The sequence below is a fragment of the Erinaceus europaeus genome, chromosome 11 (genome assembly GCF_950295315.1).
Source record: "Erinaceus europaeus chromosome 11, mEriEur2.1, whole genome shotgun sequence".
Taxonomy (NCBI): Eukaryota; Metazoa; Chordata; class Mammalia; order Eulipotyphla; family Erinaceidae; genus Erinaceus; species Erinaceus europaeus.
Genome location: NC_080172.1, coordinates 49394451 through 49410890, shown reverse-complemented (window position 1 = coordinate 49410890; position 16440 = coordinate 49394451). Strand labels below are relative to the sequence as shown.

Genomic DNA, 16440 nt, shown 5'->3' with positions numbered 1-16440 from the left:
ATACAACCATGGAGCCAAGAGCAAAAGCAGATCAAGAGGTGGTGAATGTCTATGAAAAAATGACTTTCCGGGAGTCGGGCAGTAGCACAGCGGTTAAGCGCACGTGGCGCAAAGCGCAAGGACCAGTTAGGATCCTGGTTCAAGCCCCCGGCTCCCCACCTGCAGGGAAGTTGCTTCACAGGCGGTGAAACAGGTCTGCAGGTGTCTCTCTGTCTCTCTTCCTCTCTATCTCCCCCTTCTCTCTCAATTTCTCTCTGTCTGTATCCAATAACAAACAAACCAAAAAAATTAAGAAAAAAAAAAAAAGAAAAAATGACTTTCCAAGCTACTTGCACACTTAAGTCTGTAGTGTTAGGGATATCTGGAATCTTACCAGAAATATCCTGGTGGTCGTGGCCTCTGAACCGAGACTGGGGTTAGCGGTGGCAAGAAGGTGAATCTGTGTCAAGAGCTGAACATGCTGGGGAGGGAAAGAGAATAAGGTGGTGGCAGGTTATGATATTGTCATATCAAGAACCCAAAAGATCTTACCTATCAAGATAGCTGCAACTTGACCAACACGTTTTGCTTTCTGGAGAAACTATGACAACAACACGTATCTTCCTATGAAGACAGTTCCTCAGTTACGTTCCCCTTGGGCTAATGGTGGAACTAGGCAACACCTAAGCCCAAATCAGAGGGACTCAGATGAGAAAGGAAGTATTACTCTGGCAGTGACTGCTATTAAATTTCAGAGTGGCTCACTAAGAACTTTCTGGCTCCTAAAGTGTGTTCTTGCCTGAACTGTAAGTACACAGATAGACCTATCCAGGGCCCAGTTGGTGATCCTGCAGTCTGAAGCCTTCACTGGGCATCAAGGAGCCTAGTTCTGATTTTCACAAAGCTGCTCATTTGGACTTCAGGCTCATGCCAGGGGCTGACGCAACAGCAGCGCCAGAAGAGTCTTACCTGTTGCATCTGCTGCTGGAGTCTCTTCCTCTGTGCTGCGTCTAAAATCAGAGTCTGCTGAACTTTCTCACGCTGGGGCTTAACCCTCTCTACCTCCTGCTGCTGTTTGGCTGAAGATTTCTTCATCTTCAGCTGTTCAAGGAGCTCCTTCACTGTGCGATGTTGCTCGTTTAGTAAGTTGGCCAGAGGCTCCTCAAACCTACCCCAATAGGGAAGGGAGACAGTTAAATCTGAACATGATACATCGACTCCTTCTAATGGTGAGCTGAGAGCTAATTTCCATCTACTGACCATCGCCAGGTTCCATTTTAGCCTCTAAGAAAAGCCCTAACCTAGACATCTCTTCCTGGACTTGCTAGAATAGGCTCAAATAATAAAGTTCTGAATTGATAACCCTCTCCCTACTGTCGTATGCTTTACATTGGTTTGTTCTAGCCCTCCCCCCGCCAAGAGAATTGGATCAGGCCTGCTAATTTCGCGGCCCGCTTGGCCCCGCCCCGAAGGAACCCCGGGAGAGGGTTCCTGAGTTCGAGAGTGCCAGAGTGACAGAGTTCCTGAGTTCCAGAGTTCGAGAGTTTCAGGGTTACAGAGTAAGAGAGAGTTCCACAGTGGAAGAGTTTCAGAGGGTTCCCGAGTACGAGAGTTCATGAGTTCGAGAGTAAGGGAGAGGGTTCCTGAGTTCGAGAGAAAAAGAGAGAGTGCTTGCGCCGCCGCAAAGAGACAGCAGAGTTCTGTTTGGTGATTAGTTTGTCTTAGTTTATGAATCGTTGTTCCTGAATAAAGAAATACAGCTTCCCTGCCCAGCTGTTGTCTCCGAGTCTCTGTTACCCGCTGTGAAGCAAGCCAGCCCGGCCAGAGCCTTCCGAAATTTTAACAACAAATGGCGCCCACGTGGACCTGACCTGCGCATCTCTCAGATAAGTAAAGACAATTTGGCTGCCTATGTACTATGGCATTCTCTTCTGCTTGTGAAGAGATCTCCAAAGGCCTCTGCTCTTTCTTCACGAGACTGTTTTGCTGTTTCTGGAACATTTATCTCTGGACCACTCTGTGGTTTCCACTCGGGCGAACTCAGAACAGCCAGCGGGAATAGCCAGCGGGCGGCAGGCAAGGCGCGGAGCTGCTGCTTCCACCTGGTTAAACAGCCAGCCAGCCGGCTGCGCCCAGACAACCCTGCGCACCGCGCCCGCAGCCCCGCAGCCCCGCAGCCCCGCAGCCCGCAGGAGGCCGACGCCAGCACACAAAAGCCCCAGGAGCCCAATGCCAACATGCTGGAGCCCTATGCCAACACGCAAGAGCCCGATGCCTCCACGCTAGAGCCCGAGGCCAACACGCAGGAGCCCGAGGCCAGCCCACAGGAGCCGGCTCTCCACCGCGTGGCGCAGGGCACTGGACGCTGATCCCTCCACGCTTCTCGGCCACTGCGAACAGGGCAACAGACAAGGCAGGGCCATGGGGCAGGGCCGAGGCGGCCCATCATGGCCGCCACCCCTGGGCACCTAGGCCCACGCCTTCTACAAGCCTGGCCTGCCTGCCCTCTTTCTATGAATTCTGGAACCATCCCGGGCCTCCCGGACCCCCGGGCTCCCTGCCGAAACTGGGCACACGAGATCTCCAGCCGCAGGTCCGGTCTGAAGACAGACAAGCTGGAGTACGCAGAGATTTGTGCAGAGATCGCAACCTACAATTCCTAGAAGTGGAGCTGCTCGGGAATGAAGCTGTGCGGGAAGCTACCGCCGAATGGTGACCCCCCCCAACCACTAAGACAGTACAGATTTAAATTCGTGTTTAAAATGACATGTCTTCGTAACAAAGGTTTCTCTACTTGTGTATTAATGACCATGTTTATGTGTATGTTTAAAGTTTGGTAAACAGTAGCTTTAAGGCTAAATTCTTACTAGTCAAAGTTAAATGAAAAAGGTTTTCAATGTAATTCTCATAAAGATAAAATTAACTTACATTTAAAGTCTAAGGTAAAAATTAGTTAACAATCAATATATTTTAATTAAGTTAGTCTAAACAAAAGGTTAAATAGACTTGTTGATATGTAGATCGCACAATGGCTATGCTAATTATTCTCATGCCTGAGGTTTCCTCTCCGGCCCACACCTAGGGTGTGTCTCCATCTTGAATGGGTGTAACAAAAGGTTAAAAGACGTTGTTGATATGTAAAAGTCTCAAATTCCTTCTCTATTAGAAATGTTAGATCGTGCAGTAGATATGCTAATAACAAGTTTTGTTTCATAGTAAGTAAGTTGCAGCCAGCTGCCTTTGGGACCCTAGGCCGTTCCCCGCCCCCATGCAATTGCCCGTCGAGGCAAGTAGCCCCCCAGAGGCAAAAAATGTTTTTTTTTTTTCAGATATGGCCCCCTCAGGCCTTCCCTTGACAACATGCTGGTTTTTGTTATATATGTTTCTGTTCACCCCACACCCTTGATACTATAGTCATTTAGTTAAAAAAAAAAAGGGGGAATTGTCGTATGCTTTACATTGGTTTATTCTAGCCCTCCCCCCCGCCAAGAGAATTGGATCAGGCCTGCTAATTTCGCGGCCCGCTTGGCCCCGGGAGAGGGTTCCTGAGTTCGGAGAGTTCTAGAGTTGGAGAGTTCCTGAGTTCGAGTGTAAGAGAGTGCTTGCGCCGCCGCCGCAAAGAGACAGCCGAGTTCTGTTTGGTGATTAGTTTGTCTTAGTTTGTGAATCGTTGTTCCTGAATAAAGAAATACAGCTTCCCTGCCCAGCTGTTGTCTCCGCGTCTCTGTTACCCGCCCGTGAAGCAAGCCAGCCCAGCCAGCTGGAGCCATCTGAAATTTTAACAACACCCTACACCTTCCACAATCACTCTTCTAAGAGATAAACCAAAGAGGACATTAAAAAAGTCTAAATGCAGGGGGTCATGGAGTGGCACAACAGGTTAAGTACACAAAGTACGAGGACCCATGGAAAAATCCTGGTTCAAGCTCCTGGTTCCCTACTTGTGTGTGTGTGAGAGTCACTTCACAAGTGACAAAGCAGGTCTGTAGGTGTTTATCTTTCTCTCTCCCTCTCTATTTCTCTCTCCTCTGTCAAATTCTGTCACCTCCAAAAAAAAAAAAAAGACCACAAGGAGCAGTAAATTCATAGTGTAGGCACCAAACCCCAGTGATAATGCTGGAGGCAACAAGAAAAGAAAAAGAAAGAAAGAAAATACACACACACAGACAATCTTAGCAATAAGGCAGTCAGGAGTTCATGAGAATTCACCACCCTTGTAACATAATGGTGATGTGTGACATTTTTTTTTCTTTTTGAGTAGCCACTCTTAATGTTTTTTAAATGTTTACTTTATTTGATAAGACAAAGAAACTGAGAGAGGAAGGGAAGATAGAACGAGAGACACTTGCAGCATTGCTCCACCAGTAGTGAAGCTTTCCCCCTATAGGTGGGGACTGGGGGCTTAAACCTGGGTCCTTGCACATTGTACTGTAGGATATATTCTTTTACTTTTTAAAATAGTGTTGCTGAGAAGTTATTCTGATGCAGTCTCCGCCCCCAGGTTTTTCTGTGCCCCGCTAAATCCTAGAGTGCCCCCTTTCAACCAATCCTGGCTCCGCCCCCAGGTTTTTCTATGCCCCGCTAAATCCTAGAGTGCCCCCTTTCAACCAATCCTGGCCCTACACGGCACCCCTGGTTGTCGCCCAATAAAAAGCCCCCTCACCCCTCCCCTCTCTCTCTCTGGGCTCTCGGCCATTGCCAGCTGGCTCCACTTGGTCTGAACCAAACCTCCCCCCCATCCTATTATAAAGATTTGTGTACCCCTTTGCTCTGGACGTCTGCTCTCTTCTCCGTGGTGCAGCCCAACACCAGACCGCCACAACAACAAAATAGTCTCTTAACTTTTATTTATTTTTAATTTATTTCTTTTATTGGGGAATTAATGTTTTACATTCAACAGTAAATACAATAGTTTGTACATGCATAACATTCCCCAGTTTCCCATTTAACAATACAACCCCCACTAGGTCATTTATCATCCTTCATGGACCTGTATTCTCCCTACCCACCCACCCCAGAGTCTTACTTTGGTGCGATACACCAATTCCATTTCAGGTTCTACTTGTGTTTTCTTTTCTGATCTTGTTTTTCAACTTCTGCCTGAGAGTGAGATCATCCCATATTCACCTTCTGTTTCTGACTTATTTCACTTAACATGATTTTTTCAAGGTCCATCTAAGATCAGCTGAAAACGGTGAAGTCACCATTTTTTACAGCTGAGTAGTATTTCATTGTGTATATAGACCACAATTTGCTCAGCCACTCATCTGTTGTTGGACACCTGGTTGCTTCCAGGTTTTGGCTATTACAAATTGTGCTGCCAAGAACATATGTGTACACAGATCTTTTTGGATGGATGTGTTGGGTTCCTTAGGATCTATCCCCAGGAGAGGAATTGCAGGGTCATAGGGTAGGTCCATTTCTAGCCTTCTGAGAGTTCTCCAGACTGTTCTCCACAGAGGTTGGACCAATTGACATTCCCACCAGCAGTGCAGGAGGGTTCCTTTGACCCCACACCCTCTCCAGCATTTGCTGCTGTTACCTTTTCTGATGTAGGACATTCTCACAGGAGTGAAGTGATATCTCATTGTTGTCTTGATTTGTATTTCTCTGACAATCAGAGACTTGGAGCCTTTTTTCATGTGTTTCTTGGCCTTTTGGATCTCTTCTGTGGTGAATATTCTGTCCATGTCCTCCCCCCATTTTTGGATGGGGTTATTTGTTGTCTTGTTGTTGAGTCTGGCAAGCTCTTTATATATGTTGGTTATTAAACTCTTATCTGATGTATGACATGTAAAGATCTCCCATTCTGTGAGGGGTCTCTTGGTTTGGGTAGTGGTTTCTTTTGCTGTGCAGAAGCTTTTTAATTTGATGTAGTCCCATAGGTTTATACTTGCCTTAGTCTTCCTTGTAATTGGATTTGTTTCATTGAAAATGTCTTTAAAATTTATGCAGAAAAAAGTTCTGCCAATATTTTCCTCTAAGTATCTGATAGTTTCTGGTCTAACATCCAAGTCCTTGATCCACTTGGAATTTACTTTTGTATTTGGTGAAATACAGTGGTTCAGTTTCATTCTTCTGCATGTTTCAACCCATTGTTTCCAACACCATTTGTTGAAGAGACTCTGCTTTCCCCATGTAATAGTCTGGGCCCCTTTGTCAAAGATTAGATGTCCATAGGAGTGGGACCTCATTTCTGGGCTCTCAATTCTATTCCACTGGTCAGTGTGACTGTTCATGTTCCAGTACCAAGCAGTTTTGATGACAATGGCCCTATAATACAGTTTGAAATCTGGGAGTGTGATTCCTCCGGTTCTGTTCTTTTTTCTCAAGATAGTTTTGGCAATTCTAGGTCTTTTCTGGTTCCAGATAAACATTTGTAGCATTTTTTCTATTCTCCTAAAAAATGTGCTTGGGAACTTGATGGGGATAGCATTAAATTTGTAGATGGCTCTGGGTAATATATTCATTTTGATGATGTTAATTCTTCCAACCCATGAACATGGAATATCTTTCCACTTCTTGTGTCTTTTTCAATTTCTTTGAGTAGTGACTCATAATTTTCAGTATACAAGTCTTTCACTTCTTTGGCTAGGTTTACTCCTAGATATTTTATTATTATTTTTGTTGCTATAGAAAAAGGAACTGATTTCTGGATTTCAATTTCTTCTAACTTAGTGTTTGCATAGAGGAATGCCACTGACTTTTGAATGTTAATTTTATAGCCTGACACCTTACTGTATTGCCTGATGATTTCCAAAAGCTTCTTGCTGGATTCCTTAGGTTTTTCCATGTATACTATCATGTCATCTGCAAATAAGGAGAGTTTGACTTCTTCTCTTCCAATCTGTATGCCTTGAATTCCTTGCTCCTGCCTGATTGCTATGGCAAGAACTTCCAACACTATGTTGAATAGTAATGGTGATAGTGGGCAGCCCTGTCTAGTACCTGATCTGAGGGGAAATGCTTTCAGTTTTTCACCATTGAGTATGATGTTGGCTGTAGGTTTGCTATATATAGACTCCACTATCTTCAGGAATTTTCCATCTCTTCCCATTTTTTGTAGTGTTTTGATCATAAAGCAATGGTGTATTTTGTCAAAGGCTTTCTCTGCATCTATTGATATGACCATGTGGTTTTTGGTCTTGCTTTTGTTGATGTGATGGATCACATTGATTGATTTATGTATATTAAACCAACCTTGCATGCCTGGGATAAACCCCACTTGGTCATATGGACAATCTTTTTGATATACTTCTGTATCTGGTTGGCTAGAATTTTGTTCAATATTTTCGCATCTCTTTTATTTATTTTTAATGTTAATTTATTATATTTACTTGATCAAGAGGAAATCAAGAGGAAAGGGATGATAGGGAAAGAGAGAGAGAGACACCTGCAGCCCTGATTCACTACTTATGAAGCTTTCCTTCTGCATATGGGAACCACAGGAATCCAGGTCCTTGCGCATTGTAGTGTGTGCTTAACCTGATGCGCCACTGCCTGGCCCCTTAGTTTTTTGTTTTTTTTTTTGCCTCCAGGGTTATTGCTGTGGCTCGGTGCCTGCACCATGAATCCACTGCTCCTGGAGGCTATTTTTTTCCCCTTTTGTTGCCCTGGTTGTTTTTTTTTTTTTATTGTTCTTGTAGTTATTATTGTTTTTATTGCTGTCGTTGTTGTTGGATAGGACAGAGAGAAATGGAGAGAGGAGGGGGAAGACAGAGAGGGGGAGAGAAAGACAGACACCTGCAGACCTACTTCACCGCCTGTGAAGCGACTCACCTGCAGGTGGGGAGCCAGGGGCTCGAACCGGGATCCTTATGCTGGTCCTTGCACTTTGCACCACGTGCGCTTAACCTGCTGTGCTATAGCCTGACTCCCTGATTTTGTTTTTTTAATCAGTGCACTACTTAGCTATGGCTTAAGAGGATTGAACACTAGAGCCTCAGGCATGTATCTTTTTTGTAGAAAAAATTATGCTATCTCCCCCACTCAAATATTCTCTTTTAAAAGATTGTCAGGTGGTGGAGATAGCATAGTGGTTATGAAAACAGACTCTCATGCCTGAAGCTCTGAGGTCCCAAACTCAATCCTCCCACACCACCATAAGCTAGAGCAGAGCAGTGCTCTGGTAAAACAGCAGCAGCAAAAAAAAAAAAAAAAAAAAAAAAAAAACCCAAAACATATCTTCATTCTCACCAAGGTTGTCACCTGTACAATGTTGTTCTGTCCAGCAGCCTTTTTTTTTTTTTTTTTTTTTGCCTCCAGGGTTATCACTGGGGTTCAGTGCCAGCACCACGAATCCACTGCTCCTGGAGCCTGTTTTTCCCATTTTGTTGCCCTTGTTGTGGTTGTTATAGCTGTTGTTGGATAGGACAGAGAGAAATGGAGAGCAGGGAAAGACAGAGGGGGAGAGAAAGATAGACACCTGCAGACCTGCTTCACCGCCTGTGAAGCGACTCACCTGCAGGTGGGGAGCTGGGGACTCGAACCAGGATCCTTATGTTGGTCTGTGAGCTTTGTGTCAAGTGTGCTTAACCCACTGCACTACCACCTGACTCCCCCAGAAGCCATTTTTTATTTTTCTTTATTTTTGACAGAGAGTGAGAGATAAAATACATGGTAGTTTGCATGAACAGTAAAAAGCTGCTCAAGTATAATCCTACTATAATCCCTAGTATAATCCCTCTATTAAGGCATCATTTTTTAGCTCCCCGAACGGCTCCAGTAAACCCTCTGCCCTTAGTCTCACCTCCTGAGAGAGATTGTGTCTAAGTACTTAGAATGCTAGTTCTGAGGTACAGGCAGAACAAGACATTATTGTATAAGGTATTTTTTTTAAAAAGAATTTTTTTAAATATTTATTTTATTTATTTATTCCCTTTTGTTGCCCTTGATGTTTCATTGTTGTAGTTATTATTGTTGTTATTGATGTCGTTGTTGTTGGATAGGACAGAGAGAAATGGAGAGAGAAAGGGAAGACAGAGAGGGGAAAGAAAGACAGACACCTGCAGACCTGCTTCACCGCTTGTGAAGTGACTCCCCTGCAGGTGGGGAGCCAGGGGTTCGAACCGGGATTCTTAAGCTGGTCCTTGCGCTTTGTGCCACTTGGCTAAACCTGCTGCGCTGCTGCCCGACTCCCTTCTATAAGGTATTCTTATACAATAAAAGACCTGCTCAAGCAGCTAAGAGCAGCAGGTTCAGATTTCAAGAAATCTTCTGCACTTTGCTAAAAGGTAAATTATCATAACTTTCTTCTCCTCTTCTTTTAATTGCTATGAGGGTTATAACTGGAACTTGGTGCTGGCACTACAAACCCATTAATCCTAGCAGCCATTTTTTTCCTTTCTATTTTATTTGACAGGACAGAAAGAAACTGAGAGGAGGAGGGTTAATTTATTTGATAGGACAGAAAGAAACTGAGAGGAGGAGGGTTAACAGGGAGATAGACACCTGCAGACCTACTTCAATGCCTGTGAAGTGTCCCCCCTCCAGGTAGGGAGTGGGTGATCCAACCCAGGTCCTTGTGCACGGTAATGTGTGTGCTCAACTGGTGCACCACCGCCCAGCCTCCAATCATCTACTTTCTTCAATAGTCTGTGGGGATAAAGATTACATTGACTTTTAAAAATTTATTTATTTATTTATTTATTCCCTTTTGTTGCCCTTGTTGTTTTATTATTGTAGTTATTATTATTGTTGTCATCATTGTTGCATAGGACAGAGAGAAATGAAAAGAGATGGGGGAAGACAGAGAGGGGGAGAGAAAGATAGACACCTGTAGACCTTCACTGCTTGTGAAGCCACTCCTCTGCAGGTGGGGAGCCAGGGCTCGAACCGGAATCCTTATGCCGGTCCCTGCACTTTGCACCACCTGTGTTTAACCCGCTGCGCTACAGCCCAACTCCTGATTACATTGACTTTTATAGTATTTCCTATAGTCATAGCCAGGGGCAGGTGAAAAGCAAACAAAAACTCCTAAAGACATGGGATTGTCCTCTGCACAATCTTTACTGAGAATGGAAAAACCCATTCATCTGCAGGATTAGCAGAGAAACAGATGAGAAGCTTGAGAAACATCAATGCAAAAATAGTTTGTATCTACTTTACTCCCTATTGCTTGGACAAGTGGTAAGAAGATGATATATGACTCATTTTCCCTAAGGTATCAAGTCAAATGTTTATTTCCAGTTGAAAGGGAGATGTTAGGGAATTCTCTGGATATCCAAGAGACTGGAGCCAAAGTGGGTGAAGGAGAAGAGTTTATTCGCTCAGTCGGACTGAGAGTTCAGATCACTCTGTAAACTCCAGGCCCCGGTCCCGAGCAGGAGCTTAGTTTCAGTTTTTATACCCTCTAGCGAAGCTGGAGCAAGCTCAAGTTACAGAAGCAAATGTGGCAGAAGCAAATAGCAGTGTAGCCCCTTCCCACCCAGACATTGTCACAGTGATAACAGCTGGTGTAGAAATGTTCCTGAAATTACTTCAGGCAGAAGTGGTTAGCCCCAGATATCTTTACCTCTATAATGCAGGGCATGGGCCTATCTCCAGAATGGCTCCTGGTCCTCCTGAACTATGGGGCCCATATTTAGGCAGTTAATTTTGAGATTCCCTCTCCAAACAGCAGCTCAAGTATATGCACAAAATACCAAAAGGTAACTGGATATGAATAAGGTGTTTTAAGCAGTTACATATTTGGGCTCCCCCCAGCAGAAAAAAAAAAAAGAAGGGGTCAGGCAGTGGGGCACCTGGTTAAGCACACACATCACACTGCTCAAGGACCCAAGTTTAAAGTCCCTGGTCTCCATCTGCAGGGGGAAATATTCACAAGTGGTGAAGCAGGGCTGCAGGTGTCTCTGTCTCTCTTCTCTATCTTCCCCACCTCCCTCAATTTCTCTCTTTATCCAGTAATAAATAAAAAAAAGGGAAAGTAAATTATTAGAGCAGGACCACTTCATAAGTTAATATGGTTCAGGTCCCCTGTTCCCATCTGTAGGGTGGGATGCTTCAGAAGTTGTGAAGAAGTGCTGCAAATGTCTCTCTTTTTTTCCCCTCTCAGTTTCTAACAACAGGAAAAAAAGAAGAGAAGAAGGAGAAGGAGAAGAGGAGAAAGAGAAAGGGAGGCTGAGCAGTGGTACATGTAGTAAAGCACATATAGTGCCATATGCAAGGACCTAAGTTTGAGCTAAGCCCCTGTTCCCCACCTGCAGAGGGGGAGGCTTCACGAGTGGTGAAACATGTCAGCAGTGTCTTTTTCTCCCCATTCTCTCTCAATTTCTCTGTGTGCTATCCAATAATTAGTACTAAAGCTTAAAAAAAAAAGGAAATGAAGGGACTGCTGTGAAATGGTAGATTTTTCGTGCAGGCACTGAGCTTCACTGATAAACAGCCCTGGTGGGGAAAAATATGGCTGGCAAAACAGCTCACATATAGGGGGTCGGGCTGTAGCGCAGCAGGTTAAGTGCATGGCACGAAACTCGAGGACCCGTGTAAGAATCCCGGTTCCAGTCCCCACCTGCAGGGTCGGTCACTTCACAGGTGGTGAAGCAGGTCTGCAGGTATTTATCTTTATCTAGCCCTCTGTCTTCCTTTCTCCATTTCTCTGTTCTGTCCGGCAACAATAACATCAATAACAACAACAATAACCACAACAATGATAAAACAACAAAGGCAACAAAAAGGAAAATAAATAAAATAAAAAGTTCATATTGCCTTCGCATGTGCATGACCCAGGTCTGAGCCTAGCCCCCATCATATTGGAGGACGCTTTGGTGCTTGTGGTCTTTCCTGCTGCCCTCACGCCTGTCTCTGCCGCGGCCGCCGGCTGCCACACGCTGACCAGCCGGCAGGGCACACCCCAAGTCTCATTTTAGGACGAGCCAACTTGCAGAAGCAGAAGCGGCGCTCCGTCCCGCACTCCGACAGACACCAGCCGCGCTCCAGAAGCGCGCTCCCTGCCCGCACACGCGCAGCCCCGCGGCCCCGGGCGCCCGGACTCCAGCGGGGCCCCGGCCCGGAGGCCCCAGGTCCGCTCGGGAAACTTCCACGCCGCGCCCGGCCGGATCCCGCACCGCGGCCGCAGAGCAGGCGGAACCCGGCCCCCTCCCAGCGGGCGCCTCTCCCCGCCGCCCTCAGCTGACACGCACGGCCGCGAGGCTCCCGCGCCCGCACCGCACCCCCGGGCCTGTCACCGGCCCGCCGCGCCGCCTGCCCCCTCCCCTCCCGTCGCCCCGCGACACCCGTAACCCCGCCGACAGGGACTTCCCGGCCGCCCCCCTCCCCCCGCCCGCCGAGCTCCGGGAGTCCCGGCCGGGAGGTGACAGGCGCTGCCCGCCCGCCCGCGGAGGCGCACTCGGGCCCACAGGCCTCCCGGGCGCCGCCAGGCTGTTCCGCTCCCCCGGGTCCCCCGCCGGCCCTCCTGTGTGTCACGGGGCGGCCGGCGGCCGGGCGCACCGGCGGGAAGGCGACAGAAGGGCCGGGGAAGACGCCAGGCCGAGCGGGGCGGCAGGGTGAGAGGCGAGTCTCGCCAGGGAGACGGAAATGGTGGTGGAAGCGGCGGCCGCTGAGGCTCATCGGAGGGCCGGCGAGCCGCCGCAGCACCTGGCGCTTACCAACCCGCGCAGGTCGCTTCCATTTCGCGAGCGTCAAAAGGCCCAGGCAAGTCCCGCATGCCACGGAAATGTGAAATTTTCTCTGGCTGCCAGTCGGTAACAGCCTAGCCAGTGTCTTAGTGAAATGAAAAATCCATAGGCTAATGTTAGATGCAGTAGTTTTAAAGTTTTAAGTATAGTTGCTTTTTGCCCTCCTGCCCAGTGAGGTGGAAAATTCCTTGCCCTTTTCCCTTGACAAACAGGACCTAAACAGTGAAGGCCATCAGTTATTTTGCAAGTTGCTTGAAAGACCCTGCATCTGGCAATCCTTGTCAGGGCCTTTGCATAGGGTTTGAGGAATGCTGTTACCGAATAGTTAGAGCAGATGGCCGGATAAATTGCAAACAGATGGCCGGGTGGTCCCAGCAGATGGCAAAAGAATGTGGTGACCCTATTTTGCATAAAGGCTTGGAATTAGACAAATTCTATAGGTTGCTTAGTGTGTTGCAATGTTTGAAATGATTGGACCCCGCGTTTTCTAGAGTACCACTGGATATGTTATAGAATCCTTGTTTTGCATACCCCCCCCCCCCAGTGTGCTCTGAAATCCTATAAATTGTGTGGTTTGAGCTTTGTTCAGGGTCGAGCTGGCAGACTGCTGTTAGTGGCCACTCGGCCCGGATTCGAATTCGTGAATAAACATCTTTTGTTTCCTTGCAGTGGATGGTGGTTTGATTTTGCTCCCTAACAGCTAAAGAATGAAAATAATTGTAGCTGGTGGACATTCACTTCCTCATTTCAGTGTTCCCGAGTGGCGGGCTGATTACAGCCAACCTGCTCGCACCTTCAGTGTCAACACCTTGATGGACTCTGTTTGTAGCCAATCAGCTTGTGCTGCGCCCAGCTTGAACAGATAAAAGCTGGCTACTGAGGTTAAAAAGTTTGTTCAGGTCTCATAGGAACCCACCTGTAACCCATTAACGTAAAATAAAAGTAACTAACTTCCTGGCCTCCATGCAGCCTTAGGTCCGTAACATTAAGGTCTTCACTCTGGTCGTCAATGACACCAGGAGGGATAGGATTGTTAGGGATAGCAGTGAAAAGTCCACTGCTGAAGGAGACCAGACACCTTTAGCCACCTACCTGCAGCCTGCACACACCCATGTTAGAAGCTGTAACTTTAGAATTGCTTTAAGTAAAATTTTAAGCATGAGTTATAAGTATAGTTGCTTTCTGCCTGTAGTGGAAAATTCCGGCACCTCTCATTTATGAAAAAGGCTAGACAAAAACCCACACACCAAGATGTAAGCCGCCTGTTGTTTATCTTAAAGAGAATAGCTAGCCTAACCAAGTCCTTGAAACTCCACCACTTGCTCAAGGTTGAGGGAGCTGATAGCCAGGTGGTCTTGGCAGACAGCGAGAAAGTGTGGTGACCCTATTTTGCATAAAGGCTTGAAATCAGACAATTCTTTTTTTTTAATTTAATATTTTTTATTTTATTTATTTATTCCCTTTTGTTGCCCTTGTTGTTTTATTGTTGTAGTTATTATTGTTGTTGTTGGATAGGACAGAGAGAAATGGAGAGAGGAGGGGAAGACAGAGAGGAGGAGAGAAAGATAGACACCTGCAGACCTGCTTCACCTGCAGGTGGGGAGCCGGGGTTCTAACCGAGATCCTTATGCTGGTCCTTGTGCTTTGTGCCACCTGCGCTTAACCCGCTGCGCTACAGCCCGACTCTCCGAAATCAGACAATTCTTATAGGCTGCTTAGGGTATTGCAATGTCTAAAATGATTGGATCCTGTGTTTTCTGTAAAATGCTATTGAGTGTGTGATAGAATTCTAGTTTTGCATATTCCCCACCCAGAATGTACTCTAGAATCCTATAAATTGTGTGGTTTGAGCTTTGTTCAGGGTCGAGCTGGTGGACTGCTGACAGTCACCTCTCGGCCCGGATTCAAATTCGTGAGTAAACATCTTTTGCTTCCTTGCAGTGGATGGAGATTTGATTTTGCTCGCTAACAACCCATGTGAGTGTTCTATGGCCTGTATGGTCTTTTACTTCAATAAACCTGCCAGTTTGAGCCCAGGGGTTAGAGATGCTGCACTGCCACTACTGTGGTGATCTCTGCTCTTGCACCCCCAACATGGAGACCAGATAGGGATTCTAATCAAGAAAGTGAGGAACTATATACTTCTTGCCATCACTTTTTCCTTACTTCCATTGCCTTACAGTCTGCCATTGTCTTGCTACATGTTTCTCCTCTTATTTTATCTTGCGTCTTTTCTTTTTCTTTTTTTTTAAATACTTATTCCCTTTTTGTTGCCCTTTTTATTATTATTATTTTTTTGCCTCCAGGGTTATTTGTGGGGCTCAGTGCCTGCAATATGAATCCACTGCTCCTGGAGGCCTTTTTTTATTTACCCTTTTGTTGCCCTTGTTGTGGTTATTATTGTTGTTGAATAGAACCGAGAAATGGAGAGAGGAGGGGAAGACAGAGAGGGGGAGAGAAAGATAGATACCTGTAGACCTGCTTCACCGCCTGTGATGTGACTGCCCTGCAGGTGGGGAGCCAGGGCTCTAACCGGGATCTTTACACCGGTCCTTGCGCTTTGCGCCATGTGTGCTGCTGGGCTACCACCCGACTCCCGTATCTATATTTTCTGCCACTTTATAAGTCGTGTCGGTCAAGTGTCAAGTAATTAGAAGCCATTTGATGTCTCCCATGATAGGATGATTAGGACACAGCATCTGAACTATGCTGGGTGAAGACAAAGCCCTGCACCCAAATAGGTATGTTTTTGTGTTTAAGTTTTAATTAACCACACAAACATGTATTTACAGCTTCTCTGACTTCTCTAGTCACTTGATCTCCCCCCCGCCAGGGTTATTGCTGGGATCGGTGCCAGCACCATGAATCCACCGCTCCTGGAGGCCATTTTTTCCCCGTTTTGTTGCCCTTTTTGTTGTAGCCTCGTTGTGGTTATTATTATTGTTAGATGCAGTAGTTTTAAAGTTTTAAGTATAGTTGCTTTTCTGCTTATAGTGTAGGATGGAAAATTCCTTGCCGTTTCCCCCTTGACAAACAGGACCTAATCAGTAAAGGCCATCGGTTGTTTTCTAAGTTGCTTGAAAGACCCTGCATGGGGGCAAGCCTTATCAGGGCCTTTGCACAGGGTTTGAGGAATGCCATTTACCAGATGGTTACAGCAGATGGCCGGATGGTTACAGCAGATGGCAGGAGGATGTGGTAACCCTATTTTGCATAAAGGCTTGAAATTAGACAAATTCTATAGGTTGCTTAGTGTGTTGCAATGTTTGAAATGATTGGACCCCACATTTTCTATAGAGTACCATTGGATATGTTATAGAATCCTTGTTTTGCATAACCCCCCCCCGCGGAGTGTGCTCTGAAATCCTATAAATTGTGTGGTTTGAGCTTTGTTCAGGGTCGAGCTGGCAGACTGCTGTTAGTTGCCACTTGGCCCGGATTAGAATTCGTGAATAAACATCTTTTGCTTCCTTGCAGTGGATGGTGGTTTGATTTTGCTTGCTAACAATTACTGCCATTGTTGATGTTGTTCATTGTTGGATAGGACAGAGAGAAATGGAGAGAGGAGGGGAAGACAGAGAGGGGGAAAGAAAGACACCTGCAGACCTGCTTCACCGCCTGTGAAGCGACTCCCCTGCAGGTGGGGAGCCGGGGGCTCGAACCGGGATCCTTACAGTGGTCCTTGTGCTTTGTGCCATGTGCGCTTAACCCGCTGCGCCACCGCACGACTCCTCACTTGATCTTTCTTACAGGCACAGGTTGGGCAATTAAGAACCACTAGGAAATCCAGCATTAGAAGGTTACTATGTCAGAAGAATGAGTCATT

General features: G+C 46.3%; 1 protein-coding gene across 3 annotated transcripts in view; it reads right to left on the bottom strand.

Annotated features, from left to right (window-relative positions):
• Window positions 1-12966, bottom strand: part of YY1AP1 (YY1 associated protein 1) — a 31111-nt gene extending 18145 nt beyond the window's left edge. The window contains exons 1-3 of one of the 3 annotated variants that reach the window (XM_060201598.1): window positions 12585-12966; window positions 949-1147; window positions 374-460 (exon numbers count right to left, since the gene is read on the bottom strand). In XM_060201598.1, coding sequence (XP_060057581.1) covers window positions 374-460; window positions 949-1147; window positions 12585-12643 — 345 coding nt within the window. In that variant the 5' untranslated portion in view covers window positions 12644-12966. The other 2 variants (XM_060201597.1, XM_060201599.1) reach the window with 2 other exon arrangements.
• Window positions 12967-16440: the final 3474 nt, after the last annotated feature.